The sequence below is a fragment of the Diadema antillarum genome, unplaced genomic scaffold (assembly GCF_040938485.1).
Source record: "Diadema antillarum isolate AM-2024a unplaced genomic scaffold, OU_Dant_1.0 seq00000248_RagTag, whole genome shotgun sequence".
Taxonomy (NCBI): Eukaryota; Metazoa; Echinodermata; class Echinoidea; order Diadematoida; family Diadematidae; genus Diadema; species Diadema antillarum.
This window is the reverse complement of record NW_027271292.1, coordinates 2,912,334-2,932,710: the sequence shown is the minus strand read 5'-3', so window position 1 is coordinate 2,932,710 and position 20,377 is coordinate 2,912,334. Positions and strand designations below refer to the sequence as shown.

The 20,377-nt window shown below is 39.3% G+C and overlaps 2 protein-coding genes across 2 annotated transcripts; one reads left to right on the top strand and one right to left on the bottom strand.

The window, feature by feature from the left end:
• The first annotated feature begins 1,755 nt into the window (after positions 1 to 1,755).
• LOC139729632 (uncharacterized) lies at positions 1,756 to 9,537 on the top strand. Its single transcript, XM_071640559.1, has 5 exons — positions 1,756 to 1,905; positions 4,307 to 4,354; positions 6,068 to 6,166; positions 6,640 to 6,666; positions 7,352 to 9,537. Exons 1-5 carry the CDS (start codon positions 1,840 to 1,842, stop codon positions 7,577 to 7,579), a joined length of 468 nt encoding a protein of 155 aa, XP_071496660.1. The 5' UTR covers positions 1,756 to 1,839; the 3' UTR covers positions 7,580 to 9,537.
• Positions 9,538 to 11,152: 1,615 nt separating this feature from the next.
• Positions 11,153 to 14,625, bottom strand: LOC139729631 (nodal homolog 3-A-like). Its single transcript, XM_071640557.1, has 3 exons — positions 14,604 to 14,625; positions 13,852 to 14,169; positions 11,153 to 12,323 (listed from the first exon to the last, which is right to left on the bottom strand). The coding sequence occupies exons 1-3, from the start codon at positions 14,623 to 14,625 to the stop codon at positions 11,299 to 11,301; spliced, it is 1,365 nt and encodes a 454-aa protein (XP_071496658.1). The 3' UTR covers positions 11,153 to 11,298.
• Between the last annotated feature and the right edge of the window lie 5,752 nt (positions 14,626 to 20,377).

The following is a 20,377-nucleotide window of genomic DNA, read 5'->3' as shown; positions in this document are numbered from 1 at the left end:
TATTGAATGAAAAAAGCGATAAATTCAATGTTAGTACACACAAGTATGTATTTTGAATGTGTGTTACGTGTGTACACGTACCTATGTGTGTATGTGTGTGTGTGTCGGGGGGGGGGGGGAGGGGGGGGGGGGGGGAGGGGCGGTCCATCTTACTATCCCTGATTGGTCAAACCATTGTGTAATGGCAACGCCCCTGGGAGCTAGGAATTTCAGGCAATTTAGCAAAAAAAAAAAATAACAATAAAAGTAAATGAAAAATAAATGAAAAATCATGTAGCAGGCTACAATTACCTTCCCCATCCTCAATGTCCACTGCCACCCTAAAAAGCAAAGAAAAAAAGTCTGGTTTTAAAGGGATAGTACAGTTTTGGTTGAGATGAGAATTTGGGCTTTTAAAGTTTTGCAAGATACCAGAAAACACTTAAGATATAGCACAGAGCATACCATTTTAAGAGCATTTCAAAGTTTATTTGATGAAAATCGGGTTTGGAATTACTGAAACATCCAAAAACAAAGTAAAACAAAGCGATCGTTCCAAAGTGTGGGTCCCACACTTTATTAGAATCGCTCTTTTTGGATATCTCAGCCATTTCAAAACCAATTTTTATCAAATAAACGTTGAATTCCTCATAGAATTGCATGCTCTTTCATATTTCGTATGAGATTTCTTATTATCTCACCTAAAAATGTTAGAAACCTGAACTTAGGTCTCAACCAGTACTGTACAGTCCCTTTAAATTCATCATTTCTTGGATGGAGTGGAGGGAGGACAGGAAGAACCAACGAAGGACTTGAGGAGGAAGATGAGGAGGAGGAGGAAGATGAGGAGGAGGAGGAGACCAGAGAAAATCGGTGCTGCACCGATACTTGTTAGTATCGGCACAGCCGACGTACGTGGGTACCTCACCAGTCCTGTACTTTTTGTTTTGTTTTCCATAATCTTTTATTGATTCCATATTCAATACAATTTCATGATAAATCGAATCACATATATTACAGAATCCACGATTCAACAACACACAATCATAATGAAATCAAGCCAAGCTGTACTATCAGCAGAAACAGTGCATTCGTAGAGAATATACAATGCACCGAAAAAACAAAAACAAAACAACATACACTGCTTACGTACTTTCATTAAAATCAAATGGAGCTGTCCTTATTAGCATGACAGTGCATTCATAAAAAAAGAACATTTATATCAAATGGAGCTGTACTTTCAGCATAACAGTGCTTCATAAGAAAAAAAAAGAATATTTAACACATCAATATACACCCAAATAAAATCGATATACAACCAAATGGAATCGATATTCCCTTTAATCACACCCTCCCCCTCCCCCTTCCCCTCCCCCCTCCCCCTTCCCCTCCCCCCTCCCCCTCTCCCTCCCTCTCCCAACTATACCCTTCCCCTCCCTTCCCCCCTTCCCCGTGGACATCTGGCTCCGGGTCCTTCCATACTTATTTTCAAATTTTCCCATTTACTAAAATGAATGGTTAAAGTTCCCCTCGTTGATGCTAATTTCTTTTCCTCAAATCTATCCTCTAAAATATTATTCTTTATTTCATTATATTACATAGTACAGGTGATCCGATTGATACCGTACCGGTAATCGTTCGTGTTAATCAGTCATGCACCTCTACGGCCTCTTGAACCAGTACGAGTATCATCAGCTCGATATTGATTCGGTCATGTGACGACTGCAGCTAGCTACGTGCTAGCTCGCGCTCGCTCGCGAACAGCAGCGAACAACAGCAGGCAGGGCAGCAGCATCACCATCGCCGATTGGAGTATAACGAGTAGCATTTTTGTGTTGTTTTTTGAAAGATTGTCAAGAAATGGCGGACACCACATCACCTCCTCCAAGTTATAATGCAATATATCAAGAAATATCCCCAGCAAAGGTAAGATCAGATTATATCAGGAACCAAAAACTGTTTTTGGTGCGTCAAGACGTTCATATCGGACACAAATATGAATATATGGGACTGCGTAATCTTCTTCTTATTTGGACTTTCTCCTGTCGTAGGGATCGTGGAAAATTGCATGCTGTTGATTCGCAGAATTATGAAAAAATGTAACGATACACTGAACATCATGTATTTAGGTGGTCAGGGGTAGAGCCAACGAAAACCTTAGGAGCAAAAACAGCAAAGGACAGAAAAGATGGGGAAGACGGCCACGGGAGATTGATATGAATTATGGATTTATGATCCTGTCTTATTTAATATTATGTCATGAGTTAAGGAGATGCTGGGCCGGGGATGTTTTCGATCTATATTAACACTACAAACAGATCATCATCCAAGTTGATCTGAAATTCTAAGATCAACTCAATAACGTTAATACGATTAGACAGAAAGATCCGTCTGTCCGGAGGAGTCTTATATTTTTTTGACAGTCTCTGCGGAACATTTCCCCGACGACCAGATACCAAAGATACAGACCGATCTTTCGGTCAATAATAGTAATACAACTAGAAAAGCACTCCGAGAGCGCAGACCTCCACCAAGCATTTACTTTCCACTGATGATCTTGCTCTTCCATATTAGAGATCATTCCGTAAGTGATTTTAGCCCACTGAAAAATCGCCCGATTTCCCAATAATAGAAGCCTTTGTTACGTCACAAACCCTCAGATGCGCGGCGCGCCTCTCCCCAGCAGAAACTAGAGCACGCACTTTAGTGCGCGCATGCAAACCTCAAATACGCGCAGCATGAACTCCCAAGTTCATTGACCCTACCTGCCAAAATATCAAAAATCCTTCATAAATTCCCCCAAAATTCTTTGATCACTACCAAAAGTTAATCGTTTGTTACTTGTGTCATTCTCAACCTTTCCTGCAAGTTTCATCCCAATCCGTTATCTACTTTTTGAGTTATTTTGCACACAGACAAACTAACTAACGAACAAACACACAAACCAACGGTAACGAAAACATAACCTCCTCCCTTGGCAGAGGTAATTAGAGTTGGCTGGGCTGTGTGTTACTTCAATAATATTCAGACTTTCATATAATTAATTAAGAATGAACATTTTGGAGATTCTTTTTTATACAGGCATGAATTAAAGTAAAATGGGGGTCAAAATATGTTTGTTTGTTTTTTTATAAATGGGTGGATTAAAAAAACAATCAGATAAAATTGAAAATAGAAATCAATGCCAATGGCATATACCATAATTTTAAGTCAATCTCAACGGTTATGTTTGACTTAAATTCTTCTTGAAACACCCCAGGAGGTATAATCTGAGTAATTTACACCACGGACGAACGTCATCACATCTGGGATATCTGGGTGGGGGTGATTCACAAAGAATTGCAGTCGAACGTTAGATAAAACTGTAAGTAGAAACCAAGGTATGAAACAGTGGGAAACCCAGTCAAGATGTGGACAGACTTATTGGCTGTGTCACGGGGAAGTCCTTGTATGGTTTTGAATAGAGTTGCATGAGCCTTGTTTTGGTTAAAAATTAACAATACACTGCCCCATCGCTGTACAGAAGTTGCCATGCTTTGCTGGTTAAAATTGAAGTGATTTGGTCTCAAATTACTGTTGACTAAGCCTAACTACAGCTATGAAGTTTGACATATTGGTAAATAGCATGAATTGTCTATAAGTGGTCATATCATGCTGCCATTGAAATTCAAGACATGCACAGGAGGGGGAGAAGATAATTTACATCGGATAGACGCCTTGCTATGTGGCATTAGTGTGGTGGTTTTCGGGCATTCTCTCTTTCAACTGTCAAGACCTGATCAGGCATCAGCTTTGGCCTTCAGTAGCTATCCATAATTAGATTTGTTGGGATGTAACGTTCTGTTACTACCCTAACTAGCTAGTATTATTGAGGCTAGAGGAACAGTAGTAGAACTACAATTGTACCAGAACGTCAGGTGTGACAACGACAATACTGTATCACATAGTTTTCCTCAAGTTCCCCCAGACTTGATTCTGTCCTCTTCCAGAAAGGCTAAAAAATTTGCAGTAAATGACATGTTAATGCTAACATAAAAACATTGACTTCATTTTGACTTTCACTTTGACACATTGAAATTTGTTAAGTTTCTATTATCCATTCCATGTTGTTGTTGTTTTTTTACTTGTTCGGTTACAACAAAGTTTCGATATAACAGAAGAAAACTGCCAGTCCCGGAGAACTTTGTTTAACAGTCCTGAGTCAACTGTACATCAAATGATCATAAAAGTCTGGTTTGTAGTGAAGTTAATACCTACTCATAATTGCGTAGGATTCAGTTGGTATATGCTATATGGATAATTCTTATCTCCCTTTGTTCTGTTCCAGCTGTGGTCACGGAGGATATTTTCTGGCATTACCATATTGATGGTTCTTGTAAGTATACAGCTTAAACTTCTTCCATATGAGTTTATGATAGAATGATGAATAGAGTCGCTACTGTTAAATCATGAGATGTTTATAAAAGTAGAAATGTGATTATGTTACTGAGAGGAAAAATGCAAATTTAACTCATTGTAAATTAAAGGACAAGTTCACCTTCATAGACATGTGGGTTGAGTGAATGCAGCAACAATAGTAGAACACATCAGTGAGAGTTTGAGGTAAATCGGACAATTCATTCAAAAGTTATGAATATTTGAAGTTTCTGCTCAGTCATGGCTGGATGAGAAGACTACTATACTTTGTGATGTCACATGTACAACGATATAAAGAAAGACTAAAGAAAATTCAACATATTTTCACTTTTCTCGCATAACAAAAGAATACTGTATACGCTATATATTTCGCGGGGGTTTTATTTTCGCGAATTTCGCGAGTCGGGAGCTATTTGCGAAATTAACAACACGCGAAAATATTACCTCCAAAATGAATCCCTCGCCTTGATGATACGAACATTTCAGTACTAGTATACCATGTCACGACTTACTGAACAGACCATACTGGCTAAGCTTGTTTACGCACGTCCACATCTACTTACGAATACTGTAGAGAGCCAATCCATTATCGCAAGGGGACCACTCGTCAGAAATCTAGCGCGATGGACTTAACCACTTCAAAAATGTTGAATTCTAACTTATTAGTTCGCAGAGTTTGGTAAGTTTTTTTCATGCAGTGTATAACTAGTATCATTCTTATTTGCTAGTAAGTTGAAAATTCACACTTTCTTTGCCACTTCATATTTTCTCTGGTCCCCCAATCGCGAATTTAAGCACTCGCGAAAATGTGTGACAGCGGTAATTCGCGAAAATTTATGTACGCCAAAATTATAGCGTATACAGTACTTGACTTCTCTCTTTCAGAAGGCAGGGGGAATAGTATTACTACGTCAGTAACAAGTCGAAGAATGTGCACGTTATTAAGTGAAGTTTTGTGAAATTCTCTTTTTATTTTCGTTGTATCGTTGCACCCATATGACATCATACACTGTAGTAGTCTTCTCAACCAGCAGTGACTGCACAGATATTTTAAAAATTCGTAACTGAACGGATTGTCCGATTTTCCTCAAACTTTCACTGATGTGTCCTACTAATACTGTTGCATTCACTCAATCCACATGTATATGAAGGTGGACTTGTCCTTGAAGGACAGTGGATCGCTGTAAACACAGACATGGTATTACTGAAAACCATGGTAATTCCAAATGCGTCTCTCTCTGCCCAATAGTGAGATTCTGTATACGTGGAACTTCAAAGACCTATCTCACTGAATGTTGGTTGTATAGGCCAAAAATCACCAAATGTGACACAAAAATGTAGAAATGCTAAGTAATTTACATTTTACCTTAGATTTGAATGTTAAATGTTTGATGTGAATGTTAAATGTTTGAAGTGTTTATGTTTTGCATTTTACCAAACAATACAAAATTTGAGCCTCATTTGCCATTTTCTCTAATTTCACAACCATAGTCTAGCACAGCTTTTTAGTGATATTTAAGTGATTGTAGGTCCATGTATTGAACAGTCACTGCAAGAATTGATTGCTAAATATCAACCAAATGCATCAGACAGCAGGATAGTTTGAAGGGATGATCTATCTATACGTGTGGCCATATCTAATTGAAAATTTCACCATGTTTTTTTGTTACAGCTTGCCATGTTATTTTGTCTCATCAAGGGGAAAGGAGATGGCACATTTTATCTCCTCTTCGTCAACATCCTTATCAGCTGCGTGATTTTAGTATTTCTAGTGAGTATTTATAAAGTCTATCTTGCATAAGCCTGTATTTTTTATTGTGATTTTTTTGAAGAAACAAACAAAAGCAAAACAAAGCAAAACAAAGCAAAATGTGATGCAGAACAGACCTTGCTCTAAACTCATTACTGTGTATTACCTAGATGAAGGCATAACGAATTGTAGAATACTTTGTAGTTGGCATATATGGAGCAGTTTTGATGTCACTCACACAGGAGTGTGAAGAAACTCACTGTTTCAGTTATTTTAATACTGCACTTTGGGTCTCCAATCAAAGTTAGTTGCCATGAGTCTGTAAATAAAATCCATGTTACATTGTTAGCTGATTGGTATTTGATATAATGAACTTCATTTTTGTCGGTACCTTTGGAATACTTTGATTTAGATGTTAATTTTGTACACCTTGAATGTTTTTGAGCGCTCAAAATACAAGCATGTAAGTAATAATTTTTATTTTGCATTTACAGCTTTGGTGGTACAGAACAGGAGATTTGGTAAGTGATCCCTTTGTGATACGCTTTTCTAGTGAATATGCTTGCATCATTTCTCCTCTTTTTGTGAAGCTTTTATTTATGTTAGGTTTCTGTCCTGAAGAGTAGATCATGGTCTTACATGCCTTACATGTGTTATTCCTCTGTACACAATGAAGTTGAATACACATGTATTACCTAAGTCGATACATTATCCTGAGTGCCATCAAGAACAACTTACATGAATTTGACTATATGACACTGTTTAATGACTGTGAGTTATTATGTGTAATCATTTTGGGAGGGTTAACTTTCCCCCGGTTATTGACAATCTGTGTAATGAATCTTCATACCATGAATTCAGAGTGAATTTAAAGATGAGCAAAATTAATTTCAATGTTTAGCTTGTCATTTCACACTGTCATGCAAAGTGGTGATGTTGCAACTGTTGAGGGAAAAACAGAAGGGTTTTTTTTTTTTCCTCCACCGTAATGCACACATGATTTGCTCCACTGTATACTGCAAGCAAGCTTTGACGCAAGCTGTAGACAGGGCACATTTCATGTGTAGCTGTAGAGAGTAAAAGTGGAAAATCAGAAATTACAAATCTTCCTGTGTTGAACATTTTTTGACAAAATAAACATTTTGCTCTCAGTGTGACCATGCCAATGAGTAGCACCTTACACCTTTGTTTCTGTGTTGGTCGCAGGTGGAGGGTAAATTCTGGTTCATCGTCCTCGTGGCGAGCGTCATCATCTTCCAGTGTATCACGACAGACATCTTTGTTTTTAACCATACAAATCCTGGCGATGAGGTGACTACCATCCACAGCATCACCCTCCAGACTGCCAACTTAACCACCAAAAAGCCACCACTGCTGCATGCTGCAACGCAAAGTATGATTCATTCCTCAGATGTTAACCCTCCCATTGGGTAGGAAGGTCAGTTTATGGGAGGAACAGTAACTCCAAGTACCTTCTCTGCCGTAAGTTAATTCTTTTTGTACCTCCACCACAAAGTGTTGTTGGAGGCATTATGTTTTGGGGGGTTGTTTGTCGGTCAGTTCTATACACATGAATGGACATTTATTTTTTTTTTTTTTGTCGATTATGTCAAACTGTCAGCTCACAATGCCATGATGTACTCTAGACCTCTTGGGAGAACCATGCGATATGGCGGAGACAACCAGTTGCCTTGGCGACATTTCTAGTTGTTTTTGTTTTTTTGGCAGGTTTATCACATACCACTGAAAATATACTGAGAACACCACATTTGCAGTATTACTGTATTTGTATATGAGTAGTCCATGTTGTAGTGTGGTGTAACTAATCAACATCACATCTTTATTGTCAACTACTGTATCCAAAATGAAATATAGAAGTAATCTTTCAAAAGAGAGAGCTGCCTTCCAGGAGCATTGCTCCAAGTCACTGATATTTGAAAGTCAAGGCAGAGATGAAGATGCTAGTAGAGAGACATAAAAAAAAAAGAAGAGAAAGTTGCTTTAAAATGTGCAATAGCGTTTCCAGCAAATCATGTAATATTTTTGGTGTTGGCCAGAATGATTAGCGGAATATGCACAGGGTTAATTAGCAACCAAGAATTCTTGTCGTTAGAAACTTTTTCTTCTATTATAGCATGTTGTTTTATCCCAAAAGTATACATGTACATGTATAGCTGATTAATGCGTTCTTGTGTGAGTTGCTCATATTGGCTAAATGTATCAGTCAGATATGACTGTGTCAGTAGTTTTATAATTACATCCCGAAACAGGATTTAGACACGCAGCAATGAAAATCTCCAGATTGATCAGGGTTCAGAGTCAGTGATAATTCTGTGTACATCTCGCCAACTGTCTCTATGCGGATTTGACCCTTTAAATGAACCATTTCCTGTATGCGTGTGCCCTCATGCAAATGTTTTGTTTTATCACTGAAACCTACATGGGAATATCGCTTAACAAAGCAACAACAACAACAAACAGGCAAGCATACAATATCAAGGTTCACACAATTTTGCATGTGCAGCTCAAACCACTCAAACCAAATGGAATGATTAAAGTGTTTTGATGTTCTTCAGTTAAGTATGAAGAAACAAAAAAGTCTGTAATCAGTTGAGAGAATACATTCAAGTTGTCATCGTGTGCATAGATGTGGTAAGATATCATGCATCTTGCATCATAATTAGCACTTTCATATACACCTGTTTTGACTTTTGATCAATTTTTCTGTGGTAAAAATGACAAAATGACAGAATTAACTCTAGCTTAAACTAGTCTTAAAGTACTTTTTACCATTGGGAGCAGTGTTTTAAAGACTGTCTCTATGCAAATTTGACCCTTTAAATGAACCATTTGCAGTATGCATTTGCCTTCATGCAAAAGTTTTGTTATATCACTGAAACCTACATGGGAATATTGCATTAAACAGCAACGACAACAACAAACAGGCAAGCATACAATATCAAGGTTCACACAATTTTGCATGTGCAGCTCTCAAACCACTCAAACCAAATGGAATGATTAAAGTGTTTTGATGTTCTTCAGTTAAGTATGAAAAAACAAAAACAAAAAGTTTGTAATCAGTTGAGAGAATACATTCAAGTTGTCATTGTGTGCGTAGATGTAGTAAGATGTCATGCATCTGGTATTATAATTAGCACCTTCATATACACCTGTTATGACTTTTGATCAATTTTTTTGTGGCAAAAATGACAAAAACGACAGAATTAACTCTAGCTTAAATTGGTCTTTAAGGTACTGTTTACCATTGGGAGCAGTGATTTAAAAAATGTTAAAGATACCACATTTGATGCATATGTGTAGTACAGTTGTATCACAAAACATCCTACCATGTAAGAATTTCGCCATAAAGCATAAAATATAAGGAGATATCACTAGAGTGTATTTTCTCACTAATCCATAACTAGAGACGGTGTAGTGTAGAAACATTTTCATTGTAACTATTGTTCACATTTTGTATATTTAACAATACTTTACATTAATTATACTGATGTACAATTTTTTGCAATGGTTGTTTCTATCACTCACTCACATGTTAGAATTACATTGTATTTTGAAACACTAAATCTAGGTTTTTGTTTCTTCTGCAAATGGTAAACAATGCCTTTAAGACCCTCAGCATACCATCACACCCATACAAATATCAATAGTTTATGAGTTGAATAATCTCTCTAATGCTACATTTTGATATTAGACCAAAATAAGGTTCTGTCACTGGTCAGTTGATATCAAGAAATTTCATGGATATCAAATGCTCATTCCTTGTAAGTGTAGGCTGCTTCCTCATATTATTTTCATACCACAATGAGTATACGACAGTGAGTAATATATATATACATGTATATGTGTTTAGATGAAGGTTAAAAATGAGACATGGTTCTGAATGAAGTGCAACCACCCACATCACTCCTCCATTTCCTGGAGTGTGTGTGTGTAAGTTCTCTCTCCTCCTTTTTCCTTTATTGTGATGTGATCATTTGTGTACATTAAATTTGTATACTAATTTTGTAACACAGGAAGTATATTTACTTCGCATTTGAAAATGATGCAATGCTTGAAAAATGGGTTTTGATGTTAATATTGATAAGGTACTTAATGAAGCTTGTAATTTGTGCAACACTCCACAATCCAGGTATATACCATATATCAGCAGTACTTATGTCATAATTTTGACCATTTTAATGTTTTGAAAAGCTGCCCGAATTCCATGTCACATGGCAATTTTTCACCTTTCACATTTCTTTGCCTGTCCTCAAATTAAAATCACCACAAACATTTAAGTTCAAAGGAGAAAGAATGACACTAACAACAGTTTTTTTGATTTATCATATGTTTTATTTTTGCAATAATAATCATATTCTCTAGTATTTTACACAATGTACAAATACAAAATTAGATTTTTTGAAATGTATTATAGCTAAGGCTATGGTCATCGTATGCATACATTATGTATGAAATAGTTACAAACATATTGTAGTACTGTGTACATGTCTAATTTTCTTACAAAAAATTGACAAAACATCGAGGGCGGAAGGAATTAATGTGTTATATTTTGAGATGCACTCGAAGACCAATACATGAAACAAATTCCAAAATCTGTCTTCTGAGTTTTCTGTTAATTGTCGTATTCATCTGTGATGTGTATTTCGTTGCCGGTGTGCAAGAACTTTCCCTAGTCATGGTTGAAAGTTCACATGATGCCAGACAATGCCCCCATGTGCTGTGTACAAGCATGCATGCAAAAATAATGTCAGTCAATTATCAAAATATTTTAGTCATTTGTGAAATCACAGGATGCCTTTGAATCAGGCGCAGCTCTGCAACACTTCCAAAATAAAAGGGACGATATGAAATGTCACAACATTTATTGCCGGGAACCACTGGAACTTGATAAAAAACCTAAAATATCCACCTTGTCAACACCGGTCCGATCCATTCGGGCACCGCTGACTTGTGAATAGTTTATTGCAAATGCGTGTCTTCAGGTTACCAACGTCGATTGGTTCATTACGATACTAGTTATCGGCATCCACATTCTTCCATGATCGTGTCTTCATGAATGTCGAACTAGCACAGAGCCTTCCTCGAAATAGAGCATGTTGAACGGTCGTCGATTCCTTCATTTATGATACTCGTTATCGGCATCCACATTCTTCGACGATCATGTCCTCATGGTGTCGAACTAGCACAGAGCCTTCCTCGAAATAGAGCATGCTGAGCGGTCGGAGTTTGGTAGGCACGCAGCACGGTTCGGGGGTTCTCCTTTCCGGTTGGTGGAGTCGAATCAAGTCCTGCATGATAGCGTGGTTGCTGGGGTTGTCACCGCTGTGGAGCGGGCCCGAACAGGTGCCGATACACTTGAACGCGTTAAACTTCTTTGGGTAGATGATCCACTCGTCCCAGCCAATGCGACCGAAATCGACAGACATGTCGGCCCGTCGGCAGGGTCCCGCCATCTCCTGCTCGCGTCTCAGTTTCTCCTCGTGCAGAAGACGTTGTTGCTCGCGCTGATGTTTTCGGAGGTCCTTCTGCTTCTTTCGTCGGCGTTGTTCCTCGGTAGAGCGACGAACCCTCAGCGAATTTGTGGAGTCTCTGAGAAGAATAGGCTTTGTGTTGGCGCGAGAAAACACAACCATGGTGACGTCCTTAATGACCTCCTCAAAAAGGTCGAACTCGGTGACGGGCGATACGACGAAGTCGAGATCAATGTTGTCGGTGACACCATTTTCTAAGTTCTCTGCAGCAAGGAGAGCCTTTAGCACATCCTTCTCGTGGTCAACGTCGGAGTCGTCGTGGGCAATGCTCTTGACGCGCATCTCGATGTTGTACTCCACGGGGTAGGTTGAATCTTTGGCACTCGCAACCCACTGCTGAACGAGGTCGGTGATGTCAAACACCTCGCGGCCGTCGAAGTCGTCGTGATGAGCTAGAATCTCTCGGGAATGGAGCAGACGATAACAAGGGCCGCCGCCAGAGTGGTCGCAGGTTTCGTTGACACGCTGGTGCAGCTGCATGATGAATCCTCGGTTTGGTCTCGGGCTTAGGGTCGAGTTGAGTTGGACACGAAGCTCGGCGAGGTATATAGCTTCATCTGCCGGCTGGTCGAAAGTAGGAAATGACGTCATCCACCTCGTAACGTTCTTGACCGTTGAGTTTACACCTGGAATGAGAAGAAGAAACATTCAGTGGTTAGGTTGGGCTGAAGAAATTCACTGACAAATATAATATCTTCATGTGTGTATGTAAATGCATCATTTGTCATTTAAACTATAAGACAAAGCTCAGACGTTGTCCTTGTGAACAAATTGATTGCACAAATTAACAATGAATTCAGCATTTCAGACCAGACAGAATTATTATCACGCCAGCCAGTGCCGAGATCAAAGCATCAATACGTGAAGTGTGTGTTGAAAGCGTTCTTGCTGCTACACCCCCATTCAGACCCCTATTCATTTAACCCTACCCGTCTCATCCATGAAAAGAGGAACAACAAAAGACGCGCTGTGGTTTCCGAAGCCGCTGACAGAAATACAATGTCCAGACCTTGCCACGATGGGCGACCGAAAGTTATAACAGTGCGTCGTGAAGCGAACGCCGAAGGGAAAGCGCTTCGGTCGGTTTTTCTCTCTTCGCACCAAGCACAAAAGAAAGGCACGAATGGGTTAATGGTTTCTAGCTGAATGGTCCTTTTTAGCTTGAAGGATTATCTGGTAACGGAATAGCTCAGACTAGTTAATTAGAACACAATTTAGAGAAGAATGTGGGGGCTTCGACCAGGTGTTGCGGGAAACCTACTTTCGAGAGATGGAAACAAACTTTACAGTCCGTGTACTTCTAACACAGCGTAGCAAGAGAAATTCGCCTCGAGTTTCACGCACATGATGCAATGACAAGTTAAGAGCGCGACACATCTAACTGACAAATTAACGTCAATATGTGACATTGCCGAAATTTCTGATATCTTTGAAGTAATTTATGGCTTTCGAATACGGTAAACAAACAAATTCTCATCGTGGTCTCTCCCTCCCACTGTGCCCCCAACACACACATACATACATGCAATAGCTAGTCGAACTTACAGGACCCCTTTAACGAAGACGGAAAAGTCGGGTTATATGAAGAACTATACAACCATGTGATGATAATCGTTTGATGTAATCGCATACTGGCGAAAGGGATATGAAAGTCAAAGGCAAGGGATGTAAGCACACATATTGTTGCCATAGATCTCTATACGACACTAAACACGTATGATGAATCAAACCCCACATATTCAGCGATGAAAATAAACAAGTGCATTGTCTGATCGTACTGCAAACATCTTACGGCAAGACTGACTTTTCCCTATTTCCATTATCCAATCTTACCAGTTTTATACGACACAAACACACATTGCAGAGACATTCCGGCAGGTAGCATGTTGATGCGCGACGAACGGACATATACAATACATTTTTTTTTTATTCCAACCGAATCTTTTAAATCATTTTCAATACGGGCGGAGATGAAGGAAAATTCATCATTATCATCATGATAGTAATAATGACAATAATATTAATAACAATATTGATAATGATACAGTAATAATAACGATAATGGTAACGATAATGACAATGATGATAATAATAATAATAATGATAACAATAACATTAACAATTACAACAACAATAGCAGTGATAAAATCTTACCTTTGATGCTTCCTTGGAAACTCCGGACGGTATCGGCACTCTGGATGGCGCGGCACTCGGCAGGGGAAGGATCTAGTAGGTTATGGCCCGTGTGCAGCGACTCGAACAGCTCCATCATGAACATCGACGACGAGTTGTGGTGCTGGTCAACGGCGAGCTCATGGTAGCTGGAGTGAACTAAGGCGCTGGGTGTGATGACGTTCCTCCGCGCTCTCGATGCGGACCCGTGGTGGTCGTCATCCCACGACCTCGGTGGGAGGTGCAAGAACGGTGCGAAGAAGCAATGCGCCGAAGAGATGAAGCAGACAATGAGTGCTCCTCGAAGGATGGAAACTGGAAGCGATTCCATGGTCGATTCCGCTGGTATTATCCAAGAAAGTATCTCCTTCCGAAAGTGTTGGCGATGGCAGTAGATATTCCCGGTTGATGAGTGTTCCTCTGGAGCTTCTGATGCTTCGGCTGATGTGTCACCTGACTGGAATGCAGAACGTGGATGTCTTCCGGGGTCGTCTAACGATGAGAGGTAATCCAGATAAAGCGAATTCTGATGATAAAAGTGATAACTTCCGCATATAACATATGATATTGCGGTAGCAGTGAAATTATAAATGATATGTCACAAGTATTCAAGTATATTTTGAAATGATGTTGTCGCGGTTAGTTTCGATTTGGAAATGACAGAAGTTGAAAGTTTGCCAGACATCTTAAATACACCAGACGGGACCCTCCCAGACAACCCAGTGCATTTGAACCCCAATCAGACAGCCTTTTCATCTTGCCTTGGTTCCACATGCGCGCGCATTGTGCTGGTATCTACATATTCATGACGAAAACCATTGAAGTGAGGGGCGCTAAATGGAGCAACGGTCTCGAGTCGCGAACACAAGGGACTCGGTCCGCACGACAAGTCCTGCATATCCAGTCTAGCTAATTAACATTGAATTGCTGCCTTTGTGACATCCTAAGTACACGATAATTAGTCGTAACGAAACGACAATAATGATACAGTGCAGCAAAGTGTAATGTGTTAGACCACTCCTTTTGAATCCCCGAGTTCCTCAGCTGAGTTTGAGAATGATGTTTTGGAGGGTTTCAGACAGGTTTAATTGGCAGCTTTACAAGCTCAGAGCTTCCATGCGCCTCTTCTGATATGGAGCTCTATATCCTATTTTACTTTTTTTCTTCTATTTTTTATTAGATAATCACATAAAAAACAACTTTGGCACGTAACTGAAGATTTAGTACATAAATTTGCATATTTAATTAGAATTTTGCATATATTTTATCGCCAGCATTTACTTTTCATAATAATAAAGCAAAATTAGCCAAGAGATGCTTAATAAAACCCTTGATGTTTCGCAGAGTGTTTAACTAGCGTTAATCGCTACAGAATGCACAATGTTCATTCTTTTATCCTCACGGCAATATGTTAAGGTTATGTAAACAAAAAGTTAATTTTTCTTTGTGATTTTTATTTTGTTCACAGATCTGAATTGTGTTTCACCTTGCTCAGCGTTTCTTTACTTTCCCTCAATTGTGACAGATGACATTTTCCTATCCTTTCCATCGTTTTTCCTATCATGCCACTAATCTAGCCATTCACATCCATCAGTAATTTTCTCTTTCTTTTACTTAGCTCTCCTTTATTGCCGATAGAGCGTGATGGTTTATTTCAGTAAAATTATCAGAATTTACGACAAGTATTTGACTCCATTGCAGATATTGACTTAACCAAACGTGTTGATGGAAATTAGTACGGTACCGAGAACTTTGCTGGAACTTTGCCGGAAAAATTAGACAAGATAATTATCGTTTTGCTAGGAATTCAAACCTTTCGTATGCTGGGGATAAGAACGACAGATGGGTCTCGCCAACATTAACCAAAAAGAAGAGTTTCAAATGCGATTTAACTACAGTGTATCAAGGCATCAATCACATGTGGTCAACATAAACTATGCACGATAAAATTACTAAAAGTAATGACTAAAAGTAATTTGCGAATAATGAAAAATAACAGACATGAGAAAGATATTGTGAAAAGTGTATCCTATTAACCGTGGACGAACAAGATATGGCGTGTAATATTGCATAGTGATTCGTCATAGGTTTCTTTCTTTGTTCCAACCTCCCTCGTTGCACTGTGTAGTTTTATCTAGTTCATAATGTATACCATGTACCTATCAATCATAACCACCACACGGGCAGCAGAGCGGTAATGGAAACTTGCCTCACACAATGTGTATACGCTCAACGAACCGCATTTCGGAAGTACTTTTTCAAGTTCAAATTTACACAGCATCATGAGAAAGGACGCTTATAAACACACTTATCATCGTACTGCATTTAGTCCAGATAAATCTCTGAATGAATAGAGTGCGTAGAAAGGCGGAAACCAAAAAGCACGCATCAAGTTAAATGGCTTGTGAGCAATAAACGATTAGACAAGCCTCAGATTAAGAAATAATTCGCTTTTACGAGTTTGCATATTTGCAGGATTAGCCCCTACGAAAGGGAAACATGCACAGTGAAGCTGTTTACCGCACGAAAATAATGATTGTTACTGCGACCTGATAACATGTACCTTTCTCCTTACTTCTTAATGAGAAGCAAACAAAAAATGTCGCTTAATGAACCCCCAGGCAGTTGATTATTGGCTGTGTCAACTTCAGGTCAACTTAATGCACGTTCCTTTGAAGGAAGGGATCACTATATGCGTTTATAGAGGATCACGGGTACTATCATTATCGAAAAAGGTCCAGTCTATAATGATTTGCATTTTATAGCACACCATCAGTCTTCATTGTATATAAAAGACAAGATGAGCATATTATGATAAAATTATCAACATGTAAATCATAGCAGTACTATGCAAACTTGGTCTGTATTTGCAAATTTGTGATGGAGATCATACGTCCTAATAGTGAGATATCACTGTCTTATCACTGTAGGCATGTTGGGAGCAGAGGTTGGCAGAATATGATCGATATAGAGAGCGAGAGGGGGAGAGAGAGAGAAAGTGGTCATTATTTGACTTCTTCAAAATAATGATGAATTCAAGTTGTAAATCACGTTCTCTTTTATTGCAACGTGACGCACTAACACTGAAATGAGGCTTGTCATAATGTCAACGCTGAATGCCTTTACGGTGAGCGCAGTGGAAAGCTTCTGTGTCTTCAAATCCGCGCACATTGTGCTGGAAACATCTAAACAGCTCGTAGAACTAAACTCCTCAAAAAGTTCAGCAAGTCCAATTTGACGTATAAAGATAAGTAATCACGTTTTCTGATGTCACATTTGAATGAAATAATATAGTTTTGAGGGAAATATGATACGTCAAATTGGACTTGCAGATTTTTTTCAATTTTTTTTTTAGGAGTTTATATCATCGTCGGAATCTATCACAAAAGTACCTGTCACACTGGGTTTGTCCCTCTCTCTTGAACATGGCAAAGGGTAATTGTGTTCATCTGCTTGCACTAAAAAAGTCACGGTACCGGATTCTATTTTCAACCAATACTGGATACTTTGTATAATATGCGAATATTATACAGTGCATGGGTAATATACCATTACTTAGGGGCTTCCAAAATAATGGGAAAAAATCAATGGGTCATGTTTTTGCTACGTCATCCATATATCTTATTATTGTTAGGCGTACTCAAGCCCCCCCCCCCCATTATGCCTAAAATAGATATTAACCTGAAAATAATAATTAAAAAAAAACAACACGCAAACCGAATAGGCCTAGAGTTAACTGACTAATAAAATAGAGCCTTGTGTCTTAATTAGTAGCTAATCGCATTGGGATATATCATAACTTCTAACATTACACATTATATGCTGAACGTAATGGATGTGAATTGGACAATGTTTCAGGACATGGACAGCTTATTCACGAGATTTAAAGGTGAGTGTATATTGTACATACTACTATACCGTATATCAGCAAGTATGCCTCTTACGAAAAAGATCACCGGTCAAGATGAAATAAGTACCCATATCCATAAGTTTACTATTGCAGTGATCAGTCCCTTTTTGTTTAATTCTTTTTGTTCTTTTCAGAGATACGCAATATGCAAGCAGGGGGTGGGAGGGGTCACTCAGACAATAATGTGTTATGCACTATACATGTAGTTATCCACTAGCGCATCGTCTGAGAAATGAACAGTGAATGGCATCTTACCTGCAAAACATATACCATCAGCCTCAACAGGGCGTGATGGTTGTGATCCCTAATGGTGAAAGCTCGTTTGCCTATAGTTGATATGACACTTGTCTAGCAATCAGTCCATGGGTTCGAATCCAACACCCCTTTTTGTGAAATCGGACTCCTGTAATATCGCTAGAAAAAAAAAAATCCCATTTTCAGGGAAAACCCGAAATCGCACCCTTTTCGACGCTTTTTTTTTTGGGGGGGGGGGGAAGGGGGTGGGGGTGGTTACGCGAGTGAGTAGCAAGTTATATGGAGAAGTTCCCCTTTTGTGTGTGTGTGTGTGTGTGTGTGTGTGTATGTGTGTGTGTCTGTGTGTGTGTGTGTGTGTGTACGTGTGTGTGGTCACAGAAAGAATACCTTAAAACATAATGCACCTGTTGGGTTGGTAAACTGGTCCCACATGATGCTGCTTCTGAGAACGCCATGTTACATCCTGCATGATGCTCGATCACGTCCGGTAGACCTATACAGTGTTTATCTTGTCCTAAATCCCGATCCTGACAGGCATTTATACGGCGAATAAAGCAAGTTTGGGGTCAATCATTGTGGAAATGAGATAGAAACATAAACTCCAAATTTGGTGTACCGGAATAGTACAATGTACGTGCAAATTGCCTCTCGAAAATCATGACAAGCTAAACTCACGAAGCGACTCGGAAGATTCTAGAATCACGCTCAAGAGGTAACTAATGTATATGAAAATCCAGGAGACAGAGTTGTGTTACGGACACAATCGATGACTTTGCTTTCAGTAACTTAACTTGAATTTATTATGATTATACATGTACAATAGTGGCGAGGTGAAACTCCTCACTACGGAGTTAAAAAAGACGACAGCAACATGGCGTGTATGCTGTAAAGTTGCTCGGGCTTTACCGAGGTTCAAACTTTTGTTAGTACAAGGAGATCTGAAGTTCCAAAGCAAAACGCTATCAATGGGCTAGCATTGTTCCAAATGGCAGCTTAATAGTTTCAACACCATGCAAGTGGAACATGGGTTGAATTCGATGTTACTGGCTTTGTTCATGGTGGGACTTTAAAGGGACATTCCGGACTATTTTCATAATTTCACATCATGCAGTACATAAATCAACAGCTCTATGTACAGATTCGTGATATTGTTGTGGTCCTCGAGCAGAGAAACCAATAAATTGAAAATCTTAAACAAATCACACTGAACAGTGTTGATAACATCAGAGCCTCATATATTTCAGAAATGTAGCTGTGCAATTCCATTACAATACCACTTGCTAAACAAGTTCACCTGTGAAGAATCTATTCATGCCTTTTTCTTTTGTTCTGCTAATTCCTTGAGCCCCAGCTCATGCATTCTTATGGCGAGGGTACCATGTCATTATCCTTGTTCATTGCAATTTGTTATAAATTTTGAAAACATTCTCATTCCTCATCCCAATCACTATAAATTCTGAAACTCTGTACTCAGTTTAACTGATTTATAGTTGTTCAAATGTAAAAGCCTGAAAATCATCCGGAGGTCTCCTTTAAAGTCATCATTAAATATCCGATTTTCTCATCTAACCCACGCCCTTACCTCCAATCATCGAGATAGGTCAAAGCCATGTTAGCAAAATCTCTGCTCTAAGGAGCTACTAGTATAACAATTGCATCATCATGAATGAAGAAAACTATTGACAGTCGACAAAGAATATTATGAGTCTTTAGAAATGGAATTCGACCATGTTTCTCTCGTATAGTACATGACTTGTAAAAGGATGTAACTATTATGAGCCAAGACCCCGTTTATACAGTGCGAGGCTCGGCCGCGGCTCGGCCGCGGCTCGGCCGCGGCTCGGCCGCGGCTCGGCCCAGCCCCGCTTCACGGTGTAAACGCGCAAAAGGCCAAATGCGAGACCAAAATTGGCCTCGCATTTGGCCTAGCTCTGGAGGTGGTCTCGGCCTTTTCTCAGTGTAAACGTAAAATGGGTCAAAGTTTAATGCGCGGCCAATTTTAGTCTGGCTTCCAAACCCTCTGCCTGTACTATTTCGCTGTTGAGGATATTAACCCCCTCAACGTTGAAAACTAGTATAGTTTAAGGTGATTTTGTCCTGTAAAGGATTTTTTTTTTTTCCCTTCGGCAAAGGCCTTTGCCCGAACGGCGACTTCGTCGCCACGGAATTCATTTGGCAAAGGGTCTGAAAACCAGACAATACCAAATTGCATTTGTTTAAAAGCAGAGCGCCACTACGACAACATATTGAAAGGTTTGAATCAAAAGCGCGGCCGAGCCCGGCAGTGTAAACGGACAAAATTGCGGGGCTCCGGCCTCGCAATTGAGGCTGGGCTCGGCCGCG

Bases quoted from the DNA above. Each gene is read 5' to 3' on its own strand.
- LOC139729632 (XM_071640559.1), top strand. From the start codon at position 1,840: ATGGCGGACACCACATCACCTCCTCCAAGTTATAATGCAATATATCAA. The intron at 4,355-6,067 runs GTAAGTATACAG...TTTTTGTTACAG, and splicing joins TTACCATATTGATGGTTCTT to CTTGCCATGTTATTTTGTCT. The intron at 6,167-6,639 runs GTGAGTATTTAT...TTGCATTTACAG, and splicing joins GCGTGATTTTAGTATTTCTA to CTTTGGTGGTACAGAACAGG.
- LOC139729631 (XM_071640557.1), bottom strand. From the start codon at position 14,625: ATGAAAAGGCTGTCTGATTGGG. The intron at 14,170-14,603 runs GTTCAAATGCAC...CCATCCTTCGAG, and splicing joins GAAAAGGCTGTCTGATTGGG to GAGCACTCATTGTCTGCTTC. The intron at 12,324-13,851 runs GTAAGATTTTAT...TTCTCATTCCAG, and splicing joins TTTCCAAGGAAGCATCAAAG to GTGTAAACTCAACGGTCAAG.